The sequence below is a fragment of the Tympanuchus pallidicinctus genome, unplaced genomic scaffold (genome assembly GCF_026119805.1).
Source record: "Tympanuchus pallidicinctus isolate F22 unplaced genomic scaffold, pur_lepc_1.0 scaffold15, whole genome shotgun sequence".
Classification (NCBI taxonomy): domain Eukaryota; kingdom Metazoa; phylum Chordata; class Aves; order Galliformes; family Phasianidae; genus Tympanuchus; species Tympanuchus pallidicinctus.
In genome coordinates, this window is record NW_026294669.1 from 9,327,314 (window position 1) to 9,347,283 (window position 19,970).

The 19,970-nt window shown below is 42.6% G+C and overlaps 1 protein-coding gene across 11 annotated transcripts in view; it reads right to left on the bottom strand.

Moving 5' to 3' along the window:
* Nucleotides 1-19,970, bottom strand: part of KALRN (kalirin RhoGEF kinase) — a 445,988-nt gene that overhangs the window by 78,362 nt on the left and 347,656 nt on the right. For 9 of the 11 annotated variants that reach the window (XM_052676088.1, XM_052676076.1, XM_052676075.1 and 6 more), the window contains 2 exons: nucleotides 5,102-5,131; nucleotides 3,368-3,614 (listed from right to left, as the gene is read on the bottom strand). In XM_052676088.1, coding sequence (XP_052532048.1) covers nucleotides 3,368-3,614; nucleotides 5,102-5,131 — 277 coding nt within the window. The remainder of the gene's footprint in view (nucleotides 1-3,367; nucleotides 3,615-5,101; nucleotides 5,132-19,970) is intronic. The other 2 variants (XM_052676077.1, XM_052676087.1) reach the window with 1 other exon arrangement.

The window sequence follows — 19,970 nt, forward strand, 5'->3', positions numbered from 1 at the left end:
CTTTTTTTCTTTGGTGATGGGAATTGTTTAAAATTTCTGTAAGAACTAGCCTTTGAATTACACTGGGACTTTGATTTTACAGCAAAAATGCTGAGCGAGTGGACAAGAGCTCTAAGATCAAGGTTTCATCTAAAGGTTTCATAGGCCAAGTACAAATATGGAATCACTCATTTGGAGGTAGTAGGTTGATACCAGGAACATGCCAGTGTGCTTAATGAATATTGACTAGGTCATTAGGTTGCTTTCCATCCATGCAGATTTCTCTCTTAATTTGAAATTTATAGTTTAATACCTTAGAGCTCAATTATAGAGTAAAAGAGACAGGAATAGAAGTCACAGTTTTCCTGTAATTAGCCCCATGAGACAGTTCAAACAGAGCTTCATTCCTAGTGCCACAGGTCTTTCTTTTTCCTTACAAGGGAATGCCAGTAATGAAAAAAATACATATAAATTTTCAAATACAGTAACAGAGCCTGCAGAAGAGTTCTTTTTATTCAGTCATCCATAAAATATTTATGTAAGGTGAATCCCAGAAACCTGTTTGCCCTTTTACAGAGGGTAATTGCAAACACTGTCAGATCACTGGAAAGCAAGAACAGGCAAGGCTCTATGGGGTCTGAGCTGTAAAGTCATGAAAAAACTAAGTGTGTATCCTCTACAGGAACACAGCCAGAAGTAGGACAGAAGGCTGGGAGACTGATCCTTGACATCTCTGCGCTTTCACTGAACAACTGCATGAGAAATCTGCAGATACTTCATTATGAAACATAGGAAGTGTTCTATTTGGGGTTTGTTCTCTTACATTTGCACCAACTTTTTTTCTTTTGTAATATTTTATGTAACTATTTTTAAAGAAATAGTGTAAAAAATAAATAAATAGGAAGAGAACCAGAGCACACGTTCAGAAGTGAACTTTGATTTTGTATTTCCAGTGGCTTTCATGGATAGCATTCTGTTCAGGTGTTGATGGTTCAGGTGCTTCTTTTCTGTTTCATTTTAGGGATGGTAGGTACCTTCGGTTAGTCTATGTTCACAAGTCTGTTTTATGTTTATAGTTCACAGTAATTTATTTAGGACAAAACAGCAGTTTATCATTTTGCACCAAGAAGATGCAACTATTTTAAAATATTTGTCAAAACTCCGTATGCTTACATCAAAGCTAGCAAATTTTACCATTTACGTTTTAAGTACAGATATTTTCTACTCTCATAGATGCAGTGTTTTTAAAGCAAAGAATTGTATGCCTTGGTAGCTGCAAGCAAAATCCAACATATTCCACAGCTGTATATCTTTATGTATTTGAAACAGATGTCAGAAGACATCTTGGTGTTCACATAAGATGTGTCAGCCCTTTGCCCTGCATTGTAGAGAGAGGCCACACATTTTGGAAATTTAGAGGGGGTTTCATAAGGAAGGGTTCATAATCCAAACCATGCTGAAAGATACTGGAAACAGAGATGGACACAAGTCTTAATAGCCACGTATGATGCTAATCCTTGCAGCACCTCATGAGACTGGCAGGCTCCAGAGGCTAGTGCATTTCCCCCTTTATACTTACTCCCCTTTCTTTATTTCAAGCATCTGTTTATTCAGTTTAAACAATTTCCTGTTCTCCTTATGGAGGGACAGCTGATTAGACCCAGAAGAACCTATTTGCTGTACTCCAGCCAAAACTGTGAGCTGGACAGTTATTTTTATAATTTCTAGCGGCACTTCTGGAGATCGCATTAGCGCTGAAGCTCCCCAATCCAGGTTTGGAATGTGCAGGAAGAAAATGGAGGCTTCAGGGCAAGGAGATGAGAGGAAGTAAAGGCCATGAACACATGGCTGGACCAGCCCCAGACTGACTGCACCTGCCAGGAAGAGCATGCAGGCCAGCTCAGCCAAGCTAGCGGGATGACGTGCCCTGCAGCCTGGCTGTGCTGTGCTCAGGCAGCCCAATGCCCACACCACCCTGTCTCCATCCTCTTCGGGATCGCCAGCTTCCCTGTGCACCGTGCCATGTGGCCCTTCACAGTGTCCTTCAGTGTCCTAATGCCATGGCCCGCACCCAGCAGACTGTGTTCCTGTGCTTCCTGTGAGTCATGCCACGCTGGGCTTTGCCTGCTCTGCCAGACTGAATTTCGGCTTTACCCGTTTACTCACGGCTGTAATCCACAGGGAGGTGTGGCTGCGGTTCCCAGAGCTCTGCATGGCCTTTGGAGAAGGCAGTGGCCAGGACAGGCTCCAGGTGTGGCAGGTCTGCGTGACATGGACATGCTGGAGTTTGCACCTCAGGCAGTGGGGACAGTCTGCATTTCCCTCCTGTGCTTTTTAAGGCAAAATGACTCTAGGTCCTTTACAGTGCCCTGTTTGTTCCCTACTCCCTGCCTGCAGGGAACTGAGAGCACGATTTCAGTGCTTTTTCTCAAAACAATCAAAACCACCAAGCTTAACTTATCCAAACGAAGAAGGATCAAGTTCTACTTCCCCTAACGCAGAGGGAAAAAAATAAACAACTTTATAAAGGCAGTTGAGGCTGCACGTTTGAGCCAGGGAGCGGGATGTTAAGAGCCATTCCCCTTGCCCTAATTGTGACAGGAACACAGCCCTAAAGGGACATGCTTTGCCCACCCTGAATGGAGCAGGTCCCACTCCAGCAATAGGGGGCACCTCCTGCATCTGGCTACACAGATGTGATGCATGAAACACACAACACTCAGACCATGACACCAACTGAATAGGCCACAGACATCATCAGAGACAAACAATTTTTCACCACTCAGAGCAGGTGTTTGTAGGAAAGTGCAGGTCATTTCCATGCAAACTGACGTCAAGGCCCAGCCTCTCAGAGTGATGCATGTTTTGTCACACTCTGATTGCAACACCTTCTTTGCCACTTGTACCAGTACACTCACATCTCCAGTTCACCTGTCAATCTGGCAGCTTGTTTGCAATCATAGGTGGACAGTGGGGATATAGTAAAAGACCATGCATTAATATGCACTGCGGAATTCATAAAATAACATGTTCACAACTTAGGGCATGCTGTGTGTATACACAGCATTCTTTTCCCTCCTCATTGGCTTTTTTTTTCCCCTCCATCTCAACTTTTAGGCACTGAAAGCAATCCTTGTGTCTTATTTTTATCCTGCAGCTCAACACAGTAACAACTGCCACACAGCAAAGGATACAGACATACAAACATTGATTCATGGGATGGAGCTGGGCTGGTGCTGAGCTGACTCACAGAGACCCAGTAACAAAACTCACTCATGACTACACAGTCTTTTGCCCACATCGACTGCCAAAGCAGCCCAAGCAGCTTACATGATACAAAAGGGGAAATCCAAAACAATCCGAAAACACCTGTCAGGCTGTTGCCTACCTTTTCCTGAAGGGAAGAAGCAATCCATCTCCACACTGCTACGGGAATGGGAAATGCAGAGAGCGCTGCTGGGGACCAGACCTTCCTGTGGTGGGCTCCGCTCCGTGGTCCGCACCAAGCACCAGCCTGGCCTTTCACTCGGCCTCTCCAGCAGCTCCACCGTCTGCCCCACCTGAATGCTCAGCTCGCTGCTGTGGCCCGCCGTGAAGTCCTGGAGCACCACAGTTAGTTCACACCCTCCAGACAACTGCCCAGGTTCAAGGGAAAAAAAAAAAAAAAAAAGAGTAGGAATAGGAGTTAGGGCAGAATGAAAGCAATCATCTTTGCATCATATTTACACTGGCAAAGGCAGGCTTTGTGCTCCTTAGAAGCCAAGTTAATCATTTCTTTTGCCAAAGTTCAACAAGTTGTGACCCTTGTTTCCTTTCCTTCTTACTCATTCTGTTGGGCTTGAGTAAGAAATCAAAGCTACCCACCCCATGGCCTCTTGAATGCCACAATTTTCTAGCTGGGGGTGCCCATCACAAACCTTGCTTAGTTTCTGGGGTTCCTTTCTAGTCTGGCACTAGCCCAGCCAACAGCTTTGGCACTATGCCTCATGGCAGAACAAATCCAGCTCCCTCTTACAGCACAAGAGAGATAGATACATTCCCACATGCCACCACACAGTTAGGATACAGCTGCTACATTTTGCAAGACAAAAAACATTGCCCTCTTCTTCCCAAACTTGTTCTAAGGTCCTTTTGGGAGATTAGGGAATCCTGATGGGGCAGATCAGAATAGCTCCTCCCACGCTGTCTGATGGAAAACAGAGGTGTAAATATATAAACGTAGAGTGACTGATTATATGCTGACTTCCAGGATTTGTATCTAAGAATAAATGTATCGTTTTACATCCGTACTGAGTGCTGGCAACCTGCTGCTTTCCTTCAGTCTCACACCCTGTGATATGCAAGGAACAATACTGGTCTCTGTTTAACCTTGATCTCTATATAACCCAAGACTGGATAGAAGCGTTTGTGTATACAGCAGAACAAAGCAGAAAAAGTGACTGCACAGGCAGCATAGCTAACAAAGCTTGTTTTCTTACAGATTTGGATCTCAGGGTTGGATTTGCAGGTGTCTAAACAAGTGTGAGCACAAATCTGGATTGCTTTCTACCTGCCCATCATTAGGGGCCCTTGTCTAGGTCCATCTCCACATGCTGCCTGCTTCCTGGAACATGCAGGATCCTTTGAGCTCCTTATTCCAGTATAAAATTTGATTGAATTATCTCACTGATTCGAAAGGTATTGAGCAGCATCCAAGCTGATTCAAAATCCTGTAATATCACAAACCTCACTGTCCTGGGATACAAAGCTATGGACAGGCGCATTATAAAATGTTTTCTAATAAACCACTTGCAAATCCAACTGAGCTGAGAGAAATGTTGTACAATGCCTAATATCTATGTGAACTCAATGAGAAGTGGGATCTGCTCATCAGCTGGAATGGGTGAGCCCCTTAGGCGTGCAAACCCATTTTTACAGACATCACTGTAGAGCTGTGCAACCTCAAAATCCCTTTCTGCGGGCCAGGCAGTCACAAATGCACACTCCCATGGTAACAGCACTCTCCCCACTCAATGGCATTGTGGTTTGTGTGTCTCATGAGGCAGGCATGAAAGAAATCCCGTTCACAGTTCCAATATATACAATGACAGAAAGAGATCAGTGGACAAGGACTGGTTCTCACCTGTCCTGTGTCTCTGCCGTAGACGAAATGCTAGATTGGGGGAAGAAGAAGGAAATAATTCTCTGAAAGATTATTTGTAAATAGATAGAAAAAAATCAACCAAACCAAACAAATTATGGCAGCTGTTGGAGGCCATTCAGACAGCGTGCTACCACTGATCCTTGCAGAAAGAGCTCAGTGAGCTGATGGAACATACAAGAGATCAATTTGGCACACTCTGACATGCTTTCCTTGTAACACACAGCTATTGGAAGAATAAGATATTGCTATAATATTTGCTAAGGTTTCTTTGCAATGGGATAATTTGAGAATTACAATTTTTCTTTCTGATTCAATATGGGACCCGATTTGGTATGGTATATTTAAGATACAAGAAAAATCCAAGAGACAAACTGAAAGCACTGCCGTGCCCTGCACTGACGTACCACTAGGTGTCCGTGTTTGCCATCACACCGCAAACTCTAGCTGCAAGGAATTCACTCTGCTTGGCTTCAGGCAGGGTCTCGCTAGGTGCGGTGTGCTGAGCTGGGCAAGCAGCAGCAGGCTCAGATAGGAGCCCTCCATCCATCGCTTCCAACCGCAAGGGCAGAGAATGCGCTGAAGCGGTCAAAACCTTTTTTTCAATGGTCAGGTTGATTTTTGAAAAATAAATCATAAGAGGAGAGCTGGGGCCCACCACAAACCTGGGGGCCTTTGCCAACCCCTCCCCAAATAGCTGAACACCTGTGACAGTGGATGACTCAGTGAGGGTGGCACCTGTAAGCAGTACCTCCAGAGGAGGCAGGTGAGCTCCATGACCTGCAGGTGCCATGTAGCCCTGAGCTCCTGGTTCTCCCTATCTCATTAAAAATAGCTATTTAACATGGTGAGAACTGGAAGTCATCAGCCCCCCTCTAGCAGCCTGTGGCCAGCTCACTGCTGAAACAGTAATGATGTATGTAAAATGATTTATTTGTAGGAAAAGACATTAACTTCGGCATGAGGAATTATGCAGGGACCCTTTACAGGTATAGTTAGCTCAGGTAGGGGCCCACCGATGATTTTTAGGTGCAGACCACAAAGAACAGAAGGAAAATTTCTTCCTTTTGCAAATGACTTCACTGTGCCTATTCTGTGTCTTCTATACCACCACACCACAGAACACGTGCTGACCAAATTAACCCACAGCAAAGAAATCTCTCTAGAAAGACTGTATTACACTAACACGTATGCAGTTTATCAGCCATTTAGGAATAATGCAAATACACCTGCTTCTCAATGACAGAAATCCTTTCACCTATGAAGTGTTCCCCAAACTATTAATGGCTTAATTTATTTTTGGAGAGTAAATTCCCAATCTCAGAGAAGGATATCACGGTTTTCTCTCTTCCTCTGAGCATGCAATAGATGGGCTACTGCTTTCTCACATGGATTGCATTTGGTTTGGAAAAAGAAAGAAAATAGAGAATGCCCTTACAGTTGTAGTTCACAGGTAAATGGCTTCATATTTTAACATATTATGTTCACTATTATCATTCTTGTAATAAAGTCGACCATTAAAACTATTGGCTGAATACATTTAAAACCCACACAGCAGTGTGCTGCACAGCCAATCCACCAGACATTAAAATAAAAACAGTGATACAGCAGGTCTTTGCAGAGCATAAGGCAAAACTGAAAGATCTGACACTGGTGCAAATGGAATGAATTACACAGAAAGCAATGGCTTGAAAATCAGTAAGAAAAGGACATGCAGAATGAAATAGCGAAATGCTAGAAAGAACCACTGAATAGAATCATAGAATCATTAAGGTAGGAAAAGATCTCTAAGATACCTAATCCAACTGCCCGCCTACTACCAATACTGCCCACTAACTACATCCCTCAGTGTCACATCTCCACAGTTTTTTTAACACCTCCAGGGATGGTGACCCCAGCAACCTCCCTGGGCAGCCTGTGCCAAGGCCTGACCACTCTTTTTGAGAAGAAGTTTTTCATAATATGTAACCTGAATGAAAGAAACAGTAGGGCTCCAAGCAGTCCACAGCGAATGTGTGGTGTGTCCTGTGTACCACTAGCATAAGCCCCAGCGTGTTCTCATGCTGCTGCCTGCCACCAGCGAACCATCTCCCATCCTCTGTGATCACTTGTGCCTGGTCTAGGGAGCATCATTATCCATGAAGCACATAAATGTTTTCATCAGGATGTGCTAAAACAGATCAAACTGTGCTAGGAAAGAGTCCTGCTCTATGTCACCAGTGTAGGTGGGAACCAGCCACTCAGCAACTGGAAATTACCCTATTTGCTGCACAACATTGCTACCAAAACTCTGAGCATCAATGGGAACCTTGGCCTGATCCACATGAGACATTTTTCTTTTGGGAGCACCCAGCTGAATGCTTGTCAGCCTTGGGAGCATGAAGTGCAAGCCACCAAAATGTCCCAGACATGGACATGTCCTGCTGGGGGGACATCCAGGCTGCTCCAGAGATCAGCAACTCCAGTTAGTGCAGAATGACTGTGTGATGATATTTCCTGTGTCACAGCATGTGTGCAGGCCACCGCTGCATCTGTTCAGTTTTTAGCCATCAAGCAGCAGCCAGAGGAGGAAAGGCTGAACATGAGAGGCACATTTATCATCACATTACAGATGGAAAAGACCTACCAGGTCACAGGCTGTCCTTCCTTCCTGCTAAAATAGATGTTAACTACTACTAAATCCATTTTGATTTAAAAGAAACGGGGAATTAATAACTCCCTGGTGGGATAAGCAGGGATTTGGAAGATGGTCTCTTGAGAAGGATGCTTTGAACACTACTTAAATGAACGAATTGCAGTGGATTTCATACTGATTCTGAAGCATAAGTCCAAGCTCAGGCAGACTGAGAACTGGTAATAGAGATACTGTAGTGATTATGTTAGCATAAATGGATAAATAGCTGCCTCCCCAGCAAACATAGCAGCATCTCAGTGGTTGTTTCTCCAAAGGTACAGAACGCTGGTGTTTGTGATCTTCCCTTCTGTGACACAGTGCCATAATTAAAGTTTTAGTCTTTTTGTAATTAAGGTATTAAGTTTGTAACACAGGCTCATAAACCACACTGTGACACACATGTGAGGGCACATAACCGAGCGGACCCAGCTACCTGTGGTGCTCATGGAAGTCCCTGTGAGCTGTGCATAGCCAGGGCTTCAGTGCTGCCAGCTGCTCCATGACTGCCCTGGGCAGGCACTGCTCATACCTGCCTGTCATTTGTCCACCTAAGGGCTTGCAGCTGCTAAAGATGCTCTGTCAGTACGCAATGCACAACTATCCTCTCATGCAATATTAAGCTATTTAAAAAGACATTTTAATATAAAGAACCATGCCTAGCTCCATTCTATACTAAATCATCTCATGTACTTTGTTTTTAAGATTGCTTTATAGTATCGTTTTTTTATATAGATCTCTTTTTCCTTTTTCTGCTCCTCAAATGCTTCCATTTCATCTTCAATATATTTCCCACTCACAGTCACAGAATCAGCAGTGCACTGCATCTGAAGATGAAGGTAAGAACCAATACATTTCAGGTAGGCATGAAGTTATTTATACCAAGCCAACATTTGATTTTCATTCAAAGAAGCAACAACAGAGAATGAATCTATCAGGGTCAGAAGAGCTGCTGAGAATATGTAAGTATTTTAAAATATGCCAGCATCATTGTAGAAATGCACACTCGCTGGTTATTTACATATATTCAATAGAACACAGAGCTCTGCTCGTTCAAACAAAGCGTTCTGTGTAGCGCTGCTCTGTGCTCTAATATAAATTGCTAGTTTGCTGTTGCTTGTAGGCTTTCTGCCCATCTGCTTTTGGATGACAGCCAGTTTCAGATAGAAGCATTTAGTCACCATAAACAACCGATTTCAAGAGAGTGAGAGCAGCAGCGGGAGAAAGAATGGGATTTGCATCCTTATCAAGATATTACAAGAAGTGAATAGGACCACTTAGGCGCCGATTCTGTCTGCACTGAAATAAACCCAGAGCTGTCACTCTAGCTGAGTGACAGGCACTAAAAAATGTATCCCTCGTAGAATTCTTCATGAAAATTTCTGTAATTCCACAGAGATTTTCTTTTTTTTTGCTGATTAGGGAGAGAGACATCAAATGCAGAAGAAGCCTTTGAGGAATTCTGGTACTAGAGAATTGCTTGAGTTTCACTGTGCTGTAGCAGGGTCTATTTGGAGTGCAAACAGCTATGGTACTACCTGTAAAAGTGCTGCATCTCAGAGGGGTGCTGAGCTGAGAGCTCTGGCACTTCTGGTGAGTGCTTCATTCCATTGGCATGGAGGTGTCTCTGCAGGGATAGAATGTGTTTTGGAAAAGGTGAGCTCTTGAATAATCCACAGTGACTGGCAAAATTGCTCCAGATTGAGCTCATTTCAGAACTTTGGTGGAGAATACTTGGCTCATCTCCTAGTCTTTCTTGGTCCTCGGGCCCCTGTGCCCATCTGCAGTTAAGCTGGAGATGGCGCTTCCTACCCTTTGTTCTGTCTGAACAGATGAAGAGGATTGCTCCCTGAGCTTCATGGGGAGGTTTCTTTGTATTTAAGCCATTAGTCAGACACATGGTAGGTCTGATGGTGACAGGCTGTAGCCCTAATGTACCAGCTCTACTCCTCTCAGCGAGGAGATAACAAGAGGCATCTGGATGCTCAGCATTCTATAAATCAAGATGCAGCATGTTATTTCACAGCAGAGAGAAGAGACAGAGATGGCACTTGGGACATATAAATATGCTAACAGAAAGGAAATCTGGTGTTATGGTTTCAAACAGCACAAATCTTTTATGTCCAGCAGATCTTGCTGGAATCCCTACTAGACGACCGTATCCTGGCTGTGCTGGACTTTGGAACTCCAGCATATACTGACATGTGCAGAACAGTTTGAATGAGCTGCCTGCATTATTTCTGGAGCCTTTTTTTCCAGAAATAAAGACTACAGCAAGCCAAAATTGAACAGCACATGCACCATAAACAGTACTTTTGAAGATAAAGAAGGCCAGACTCCATTTCACCCAACAAACTGAAGCACAGAATTAGTCCATGTTTGACCTTATAAGGCACAGATTTTCTCATGGCACTTGGCTTAAGAGAGCTGATACCTGGATCCTATTCCCTTCCCTATTTGAAGCACAAAATGGAACAGATACCACTTGTGTTTCCTCAATCAAACAGCCAGCATGACTAGAACGCATCTGCAACCAGTGTTGCAGAGGATTAGGGGGGTAGACAGCCTAAATACCCCAAGGTAAAGCTCCTCCTATCATCTCTTACATCTTACACAAGATGTTCTAAACTCGTCTAGGGTTAATAAAAACACAATAATAGCCTGAAATCAGGGAGTAATGCCTAGTTGCTGAGGTTTTTTTTAAATGTCCAACTCACTCTGAGCAAAGCAGACTATTTTGACTCATGAGGTCAAAGGTTTTAGTTAACAAATAATTAATCGACTCCTAAGATCCTGCTAGCAAGTACACTGTGTAGCTAGAGAGTGGGTGAAAACGTGCATGCTCAACAAAGGAAAATGCACAAGCCTGCACTGATGCTTGATAGCATCACAGAAAACCACAAACACTCCTTCCTTCAGGGACATTAGCTCCACAAAATGGTTAAGGCTCAGAACAGAGAAACCAAAAACACAATGAAGCATTTAAAGATTTTTGTCCAAATGGTTAAATTCAGAGAACAGATGTTTTATATAAAGTGACTTTAATTGAAAGGATAATTCAAACTATGCCTGAGCCATACAGTCCTGTAAGTCTGCCTCCCCTCTGCCTTGGCCTGCTTGGCATCCCTTGCCTTTTCCGAGTCGTTTCCTTTTTACAAATTTAATAGCTGCTATTTTTCATCTTTATTGTGGGTCCCTAGGTCCCATTACTATAAGTCAGAGCCTTAGGCCACAAATTAACTCAAAGGTGGATTTAGATAAGTTGCTCTTACTAATTTTCAGTAGGTTTGTCAAACAGACCATAGAGGCAAAAGCAGATCTAAGATTACAGAGAATTCATCCAGAGAAATGGTGGCAGTGAGTGGTGTCTCCCTCAAAGCTGCCCTGGGAAGGCCTGGCCCTGCGTGATACATCTTCATGCCCCTCTTCCCCTTGCAGACTTCATAATAAAATTAATAAAGCTTCTGGTCAATTGAAATCATGCTTTGAGAGGCCTGGCCCCTGAATGGGTGAGGTTGTTGCAGTTGTCTGGCAGCAGCTGGAGAGAGGCAGGCAACCTCACAGGCTGCTTTTCCTCCCTCCCTGCCTGTTCCCTATAATGTTATTAGTTTATGTCTCTTACATTAATGCCCTAACAAAACACTCCAGCTCAGTGTTGCCACTAATTGCCAAGTAAAAACACACAACTGCTGCTGCAAACAGAGTGCAGGAATGAGTGCCATATGAAGCAGTACCCACTCTGAGCAGCAGAGTTTGCAAAGGGGTTGCATGTTCACGCCCTCAGTCAGTGCTTGGTTCTGTGGAAAGAAGATCTCTTAGGATGTGATTACTTGTGTTTGAGTCCTCCCTGCTGCTCACCTCATCCACTGCACCCACAGAGCCTTTCCAGCATTGCTGCATCATTTTCAGCCATCATGATGGGCTGCAGCTTGAGTTTGAGCAGTTAAATCTTGGGGCTTTCATTCTGCTCTCCATAATACTGCTATTTACTCGAAGTGACCTCATTTGCCAAGTGATGTAAGAGCGTGCATGATCGAGCCTGGCACGTCTAAGCAGATGTTTTCAGTGGACACAGAAACAGTATTATGAAACGAAAATATTGCCTAAACCTGAGCAGCACAAGAGATTACAATGGCTTTTATGCAGATCAGCTTACCTAAAACTGCATTGAAAGGCCTTTGGCTGCAGTCATGCGCTTCCCTTTTTGAACCGAAAGGCTGTTGCATGTACTGCTGCAACGTGGCTTCCAAAGGAACTGCAGCTGCAGGTTTAGAATTCTATCGTTTTTAGTCTCTTTTATAGAGTTACTGGAGTGTTCCCAGAGGACACTCCTCACATAAAATTCTTCGCCTTTAAAGTACAATAACAAAAAGTGGTCGCACCCTATTTTTGTTTTGTTTTGTTTTAGTTTCTAACAAGGAAATAAATTCTACTGCATACAAGAGTATAGATTCAAAGGGTTTGACAGTTAATCTGACTTGCTTTCTTTCAGCTGAAAGGAAATTCTCATTGACTTGCCATTTACATTTGCTGTCTTCTCACATTATCAGGCAGGCCTAAATATGGATTGATGTCCAGCACAAACAAGTAAAAGACTGAGGGGAGCCTAAAAGAACTTTGATATTTTCACTTATCAAAGGATTAACTGAATAACAAAGTCTGCTGATAAGCACAATCCCAGCTCCTGCTTCGTTTCTTTCAGTGAAGACACATCAGACCAAATACTCCACTCTTATTCACTTTGAGGTAAGTTTAGAGTTGGAGGACTCTGAAGCACAGAAATAAACAATAAACTTCTGCTGTGCCTTTCTTAAATTCCATATACTCTTACTCTTTGAATCCACAGCCTGTCTTCCATACACGTGTGCACGCTATTAACATTATATTAATTGAAACCACTTAAACTGAATAGTCAGCAAGACACTTCCTTGGCTGAATATCTTCCAGTCATAAAATTATGTTCTCTTAATAAATTCCGTTTCACTAATTCATTATTTCTTCATCTATGCTGTAAGATTCTTGGCATAAGCATCTGTTTCCTTTCATAAAACATGAGCACATTTTGGACAAGAATGATAATGATAAATAATAAGTAAGCAATTTCCTCAATCCAAGGCAATACAGTAGCAGAACTGTCTGCCCAAACCTCATTAACCCCTATCCAACCTAAAGAAGTAACGGCTGAAATGCCCTGGTCGCCAGAATGAGTCCTAAATGGAGGGAAAACATGCTTGAACTAAGAGAATGAACTTAGACTTCCCTGCAAGAAAAATGATTTTGCTGTGGCATTACCACTTAAAATGCTGTAATAATGAACTGGTGGCTCTTTCAATGATAAATTTCCAGAAGAAAATGATGAAAGCACAATGCAAAACATCCTTCTTTCATTCTCAGAACTCACACACAAGGCCTTAGTGAGTAGTGACCCTATTAAGAATATGTACATAATTTATCACAGTATGCTCTGTTTCCTTCTCTCCTTTCTGATTCTTCATCTATCCCTCCAGCAAAAAAGTATTTCTTTATCACATTGCTCCATATTGTCCTGTAACTAACATCTGGATTGATCCCCAACGCCAATAGATGAATATGCCTCTTTTTATATCAAAGATATTCACAAGATGTAGATTCATAGAAAAAAAATAAAAATAAAAATAAAAATAAAAATAAAAATAAAAATAAAAATAAAAAAGAGAGAATCTGAAAAGTCTAGTTCATCAAATGGCAATTTCATTCCAGACAACCTGCTCATATCTCATTGGTAACAACGACGAGGGCAAAAAGAGCATCTCCAAAACGAAACCCTACATTTTGCCATGCCTCAGTTACCTATTAGTGGTAGTAAGACCGCTGAGTCTTATGTCAAGAATGTCTGTAAAGCCTTCTTCTCAACTTCCAGCCAAAGTGCTCAAATAATGTTAAATGATACTATGGTGACTTCAGATCACAAGAAATAACCATATCTGTCTGGCTGTTACCTCTGAAACAGCTGGAACAGAGTAGGAAAAAAAATCGTAGAGGAATATTCAGTATTTTCCAAACTAAAGCCAAAGTGCTTTACAGTTATTTGTAGGCACTTCTGGAGTACTTACACATTCTCACTGTAATGACAATAATACTAATCTAAATAAACCTTATTTCGCTCATAGGAAAGGCAATTTGATCTTTTCTTCAGAAACATAAAGATTACCACTGAGCTTTATTCTACCTCCTTGGAACTTGGCAGCTCTTTTCCATCATCCATCCCTATTAGGATGCCATGGGTTACCAGCTGAACACTTACTTTAATTCCTTGGCTATCTGGAAAATTTACAATCCTGGATTGGTCTGTCTTGCAAAGATTTCCACAAAGTTCTGGCTATATACATTTGGTTTCTATTTGAGTAGTAATTGTCATTTACATAGTCTGCCTCCATTTTCCTTTTCTGATCACCTGATGTCATTCTATGACTTGCTTCTTCTCAACTTTAATTCCAGTGTGCAACCCAATGTAATTTAAATCATTATTCACGTCATAGGCTTTTCTTCTCTTAAAACTATATGATATGAAATTTTCAATTTAATGTTTAGGATTTTTAGTAATTATCACGTGTTACCAAATAGCTAAGATGTGCAACAGTTGTGAATTCATATTTTAGCCACTGTTAGAAAAATGGCACCAGGCACTGACACAGAGCAATTACTTCAGTGACTGAAAGTCTACTGCAGCCACATTATCCAGGTATGTGGTTTTCATTGCTCATATGAGCAGTCCAGCACAAATAACTGCTTTCTTCACTAAAACAAGTTTCTTGTGAAAAGATCATGCTTTTAAGAAACTGTTAAAGCATTTTTTTAATTACTAGAAATGGGAAGGTAGTCATCAGAGCACTTAATTATGAGAAGAAGGGGTTTAATCTCACTTAACAAAGAAAATGTTGTCAGACAACAACACCAAACACAAAAGCATTGCAGTAAAAAATTGGCAGGAAAACAGACATTCCAAAAATGGGTTTCAGCTTGTAGTTGTACATCCACAGATGTGTCATGATAAATGCAAGTTTGGCTTTCCCTTTTTATAGACGTCTTTCTAGGAAGCTGCCTGGGTAAACACTAGCAAACCCTGTACTCTCAAGCAAAGCAAATACACTGAAGGAAGTTGGTGCTCCACGTTAGGGGTACAAGCCTGATCTCTACACCTTCCCAAGAGATACCCGAAGGGTTTGCAGAGCAGCACTGACTGAATGCTTAACCAGGTTTCTCTGTGACCACCAGGTCCAGCAGCACCTGCTTACTGCATGAACCTACCATAGACCAGGACAACCACCCCAGGACTACAGTTACACTTTCTGAGCATACCCCCAAAGTTATTTCGAATCAGGCATGGAAAATATAAAAGCTGACATACCTTCCCCTCTGGCAGTTCAACAGGTGTGTGCTCTGCTAACCCCGTCTCTGTGCCAATGCCACCTTGACGTCATTGTTACTGGGCTGACAAAAGGTTTCCATGGCAAACCAGAAAGCTGATCTGTTATCTCCCCTTTTGGAGGAAACCGAAATGCCCTCTCTCCTGTGTTCCGCTAGAACCACCCATCTTTGTTTTGGCAGTAGCACAGAGGGTGCATCCAAACACTGTGATCGAGTTCAGTTGTTTGTTGTCTCTCCCCCAAATCAGAGCAGAGAGGGCACTTGATAGAAAGGGCAACAGATAAAACTAAAGGAGGACAAACTTTAAAGCAATGAATAACAACAAAAAAACCCCAACACAATAAAGTCACTCGATTCCCCTTTTTGTTGTAATTTATTACCTCTACTAGCAGGCATGGCCTGTAATAGTTAGCAGATGTTTGAAACATCTCATTTTGAACCTTGACTAAGATTAAAAAGATTTCATAGTGTTTAAATAGCAGCTGCAGTATGAAATAAAGTTTCCTTCCTAACGTGACAGAAATGTTCATCCTAGCCTTAAACAAGGAGGACTGTTTTATACTCTGTAAATATTGAGGAAACTGAATTTCTGTGCACAGGCACCCACACATTATAAATTGTACATGCCTTTAATTTGCAGCAATTGATGTGAAATAAGCTCAGCAGAACAGGCTGGCCAAGCAGCCTGAATGCTTGGTGGGATTTTGTGACAATTTGCCCCAGGCCAACAGCTTGCTGTAGGCAGGATATCGGCAGAGCTTGGCCACGCACAGGAGGTTAGCAAAGTCATTGGGCTAAATGTCACAATTAAGATCATTACTGCTGCACCAAGGGAGAGCCTAGCAGTCCTCAGAGAGGGCTGCCGCCTGGCTGTGGAAGCAGAGCTGAAATAACATAAAAGAGCAATGCAGTACGTGTAATAACACCCATACATTCCCACCAGCCTTACTGCCATGCTGACTCCTTGCAAAACAAAGCACATTCTCCCATGTCTGAGCACTGGGGCCTGATGCAGCTTTGATTTCATGGCACAGTCCCTGTGAAGACTCCAGGCCCACCGATTCCCCTTCCTCTTGTTGCTAGTCTGATTAAACTTCAGCCAAAGGCTAACCAATTAACTGCAACAGATGGCTGAGCCTCTGATTGAGGAAGTTAACATACAAACTGCTTGTTTAAAAACAGGTTTACATCTCAAAATGAATTATTATTCCCTTTCAGGCTGCGTGCGTTTCCTCTTTGCCTGGCAGAGTGGATAATTTCTGAGATTCTGGAGAATTCCTCACGCTTGCAAGTTCTGGATGGGTACAAACAGATATCTTAGATGAAAGAAACTTTGAAGGATCTGCTGCAGTGAACAAAGATGGCTCTGGCCCTTACGCATCTGGTTTGAGTTAATATTTTTATCCCCTTAGAATACACAAGATTTTTTCCTTAAGCCTGGATTTTACTGGTACACATGTTTCTTCTGATTTTAGTAACATAAGGTTGCAATATTGTGCTCTTGAGCAGATGTGCTTTTGGAGCCCATCCCAAGGAGCACTGCTCACCTTCAGTGAAAGCAAACTCTAAACTGGCTGTGTGCTGTCGTCTTCAGGAAAGACAAAATGTCTTCCTTTGGCCTCCTGCTCACATCATTTTAAATCCTGCTGCATGACAGCTGGTTACTAGTAGTGTGGCATGTGATGCTAACGTTGTTATTACTGAATGTGAAAATGCCTAATGCTTTTGACAATATAATCAACGTATTTTATTCATTGTCCCAGAGAAGTTCACAACTCTAAGACCTTAAAACCATCACAGGACTTACAAATATACCCTTAAGCACAAGCCAGTGCAAACTATTTCTATTAGGCAACGTGCAGCATATGCTTAACATTAGGGGCATGTGCCTAATGGGCTCAGGAAACAAGGCCTGTTTTATGATTCAGCACAAGCAATTTCCAGCTCTGTATTCATCTTCCTTACAACTAGAAATGTGCCTGCGATGGGAGCACTGGGCTTTCTGATGAACACAGTGCCCAGTTCCAGCACAAGATGGAGGCAGGGATGCTGGAGTGGGTCTAGAGGAGGGCCACAAAGATGCTTCGAGGGCTGGAGCACCTCTCCTACGAAGACAGGCTGAGGAATTTGGCTTTGTTTAGCTTGGGGAAGAGAAGGCTCCAGGGAGACCTCACTGCAACCTTACAGTACTTAAGCTTACAAGCCGGAGGGGGAACCAACTTTTTGGACAATCTGACAGTGACAGGACCAGGGGGAATGGCTTTCCACTCACGGAGGGGAGATATAGGTTAGATGTGAAGAATAAAATCTTTACTCAGAGGCGGGGCACTGGCACAGGCTGCCCAGAGAAGCTGTGGGTGCCCCATCCCTGGAGGTGCTCAAGGTTAGGATGGATGGGGCCCTGGGAAGCCTGAGCTGGTGGGTGGCAACAAGCCCATGGCAGGGGATTGGCACTGGGTGGGCTCTACAGTTCCCTCCAACCCAACCATTCTATGATTCTATGATTCTATGACAGGCTAGCATAGCTAATTAAACTCCCTAACTGTTGAGCATAAAGAAACAATATACAGGAATAATACCCAAATCTGTTTTTTACTACAGATTTACACTCACTTTGTGGCTCTCAGCAGGTGCCAACAGGCGGGACGTGGAGAACGCATCGCCTGCACATATTTTTATTTAATTACCAACATTTTCAGAAATTTGCTCTGAGCAAAGTCATTAATCTTTAGTAATTTCTTTGAGCCACAGTTTTATGAGGCTGAAACCCCTCTCTGAAGTGGCGGCTGCATTGCCTGAGAGGGTTTTTTTTCACAAGGCAGTTGTCATGGCAACGTGCTAGGGAGGGGAGAGCACCAGCAATAATTGAGCATCAAAGAATTGGACATGCAGGGAAAATTCAGTGCTAGATTCCATATTAGAGCCACAGGGTCTCCAAACTCCAAACAGATTTTAAAGCTTAGGATGACTGGATATTATTATAAGCTCTCTTGGGGATGGCTGTATTCCAGTAATGCATTATCACTGATCTGTTCCCATTATAATCCATCCATTTCACTGAAAATGACATGTTTGTGGGGCAGTGGAAAAGTAATCTGAAAGGGAACAATTGCACATCTCTGCTTTTGGGAGAGAAAAGAGAAAGAGGGAGGAGGAAAAAAAGGTTATAATCAAAGCTATATTTCAACAGCAAGCCTGGATGTTGTAAAAATAATAATGGTCTTGGCTGGCTGCTTGTTGTGAAATAATGAACCTTCTGCACCTTTATAATATTATTGCAGGCATTCTATAGAGCACCCTAATAAAAATGGATGGCTAACTAAATGAGAAAAGGCTGCTGCGTTGTTTTATGAGACAATAATCCAGTTCCAGAACACATAAATTGTAAACCCCAAACCAATGAGTTATACCAAGAACACAGCACAACTTTATTGATACTGTTACCAAGTTGCTCTTGTATATGGTGCTACAGATGTGCTTTCAAAATAATTAAAATTTTAAAGTTAGCAGTGGAGCATTATACAGTTATGTCTCAAGAGTGCCATGTGCCCTAAACTATTATGAACTCTCTTATAAGGAAGGGCTTTTTATATATTCACAGGGATTGGTTTGCCACTTAAAGATGGGAACACACAGATAGGGAAGCTAAAATAACCTCTCAGAAGGCCACTGCCTGGTACACAGATGATCTTGGTTTTAACTCCAACTCTGCACCTTCTCCAGTATCTAACTGGGATCATCTCACTCCTCTGTATCTCTCTGAATCTTGGAAACCTTTTCATGAGCTTGAGTAGAAGCTTTCGTTTGAACTAGGGTGCATTTGTAGAAAGAAACGCTCAGTTTGGATTAGGACAATTTAAGCAACACAAAAACCACCACTCTGGTGAAATCACTAGTCTCCTCAACACTATTTTTAACTGCTATATACATGGCTGGTAGTCTTCAATCTGCATGTATTAGGGCTTTTCTTGTTTACCTATGCCAAGCTTAACCAAGCTATCTGGATCAGGAGGCAGTTCTCCTTGCTCCTATTTGCTCAACCAGCTTCAGGCATTAGCATGTACTTCTAGTTTTTCAGTTTCTTATGAATAACCAGTAGTTGCATAGAGCAGAACTGGTGCAGCCAGGCTCCTTGTGGGTTTAGGCTGTGTGGTCAGTCTCAAGCTATGGTGGAAGCTTTTCCTAAGGTTCATGCATGCATGAGGTTCCTCAGCCATGCTGATTCCCCAGCAATGTATATGTTCAGAAATGCATGTGTTCACACTACTGGATTTCTCCTAATTGCCTCAACTTAGGCAATTCTAGGAGGAAGTTCTTCATTCAGAGGGTGGTGACATACTGGAACAGGTTGCCCAAGGATGTGGATGCCCCATCCCTGGAGGCATTCAAGGCCAGACTGGATGTGGCTCTGGGCAGCCTGGCCTGGCGGTTGGCAACCCTGCACATAGCAGGGGGATTGAAACTCGATGATCACTGTGGTCCTTTTCAACCCAGACAATTCTATGATTCTATGATATGATAAATTTTTAGGTACGCTTTCCCAACCCTTATGCTGATCTCCATGAACCACACAGAAATCATCTTTGAGATCAGGAGCTTCTGCCAACTTAATTGAAAATTACCCATTGGATACAAAAGTTACGAGAAGAAAGAACATGAACAAATGTGGAAAATATGAAAGAAAACTTTGTTACCTCAGAAAACTAAGTTAAAAACTCTCCTGTCACAGGGGAAAGGACAAATTTATTCAGGGTATCTCTACAAACTTGCCTG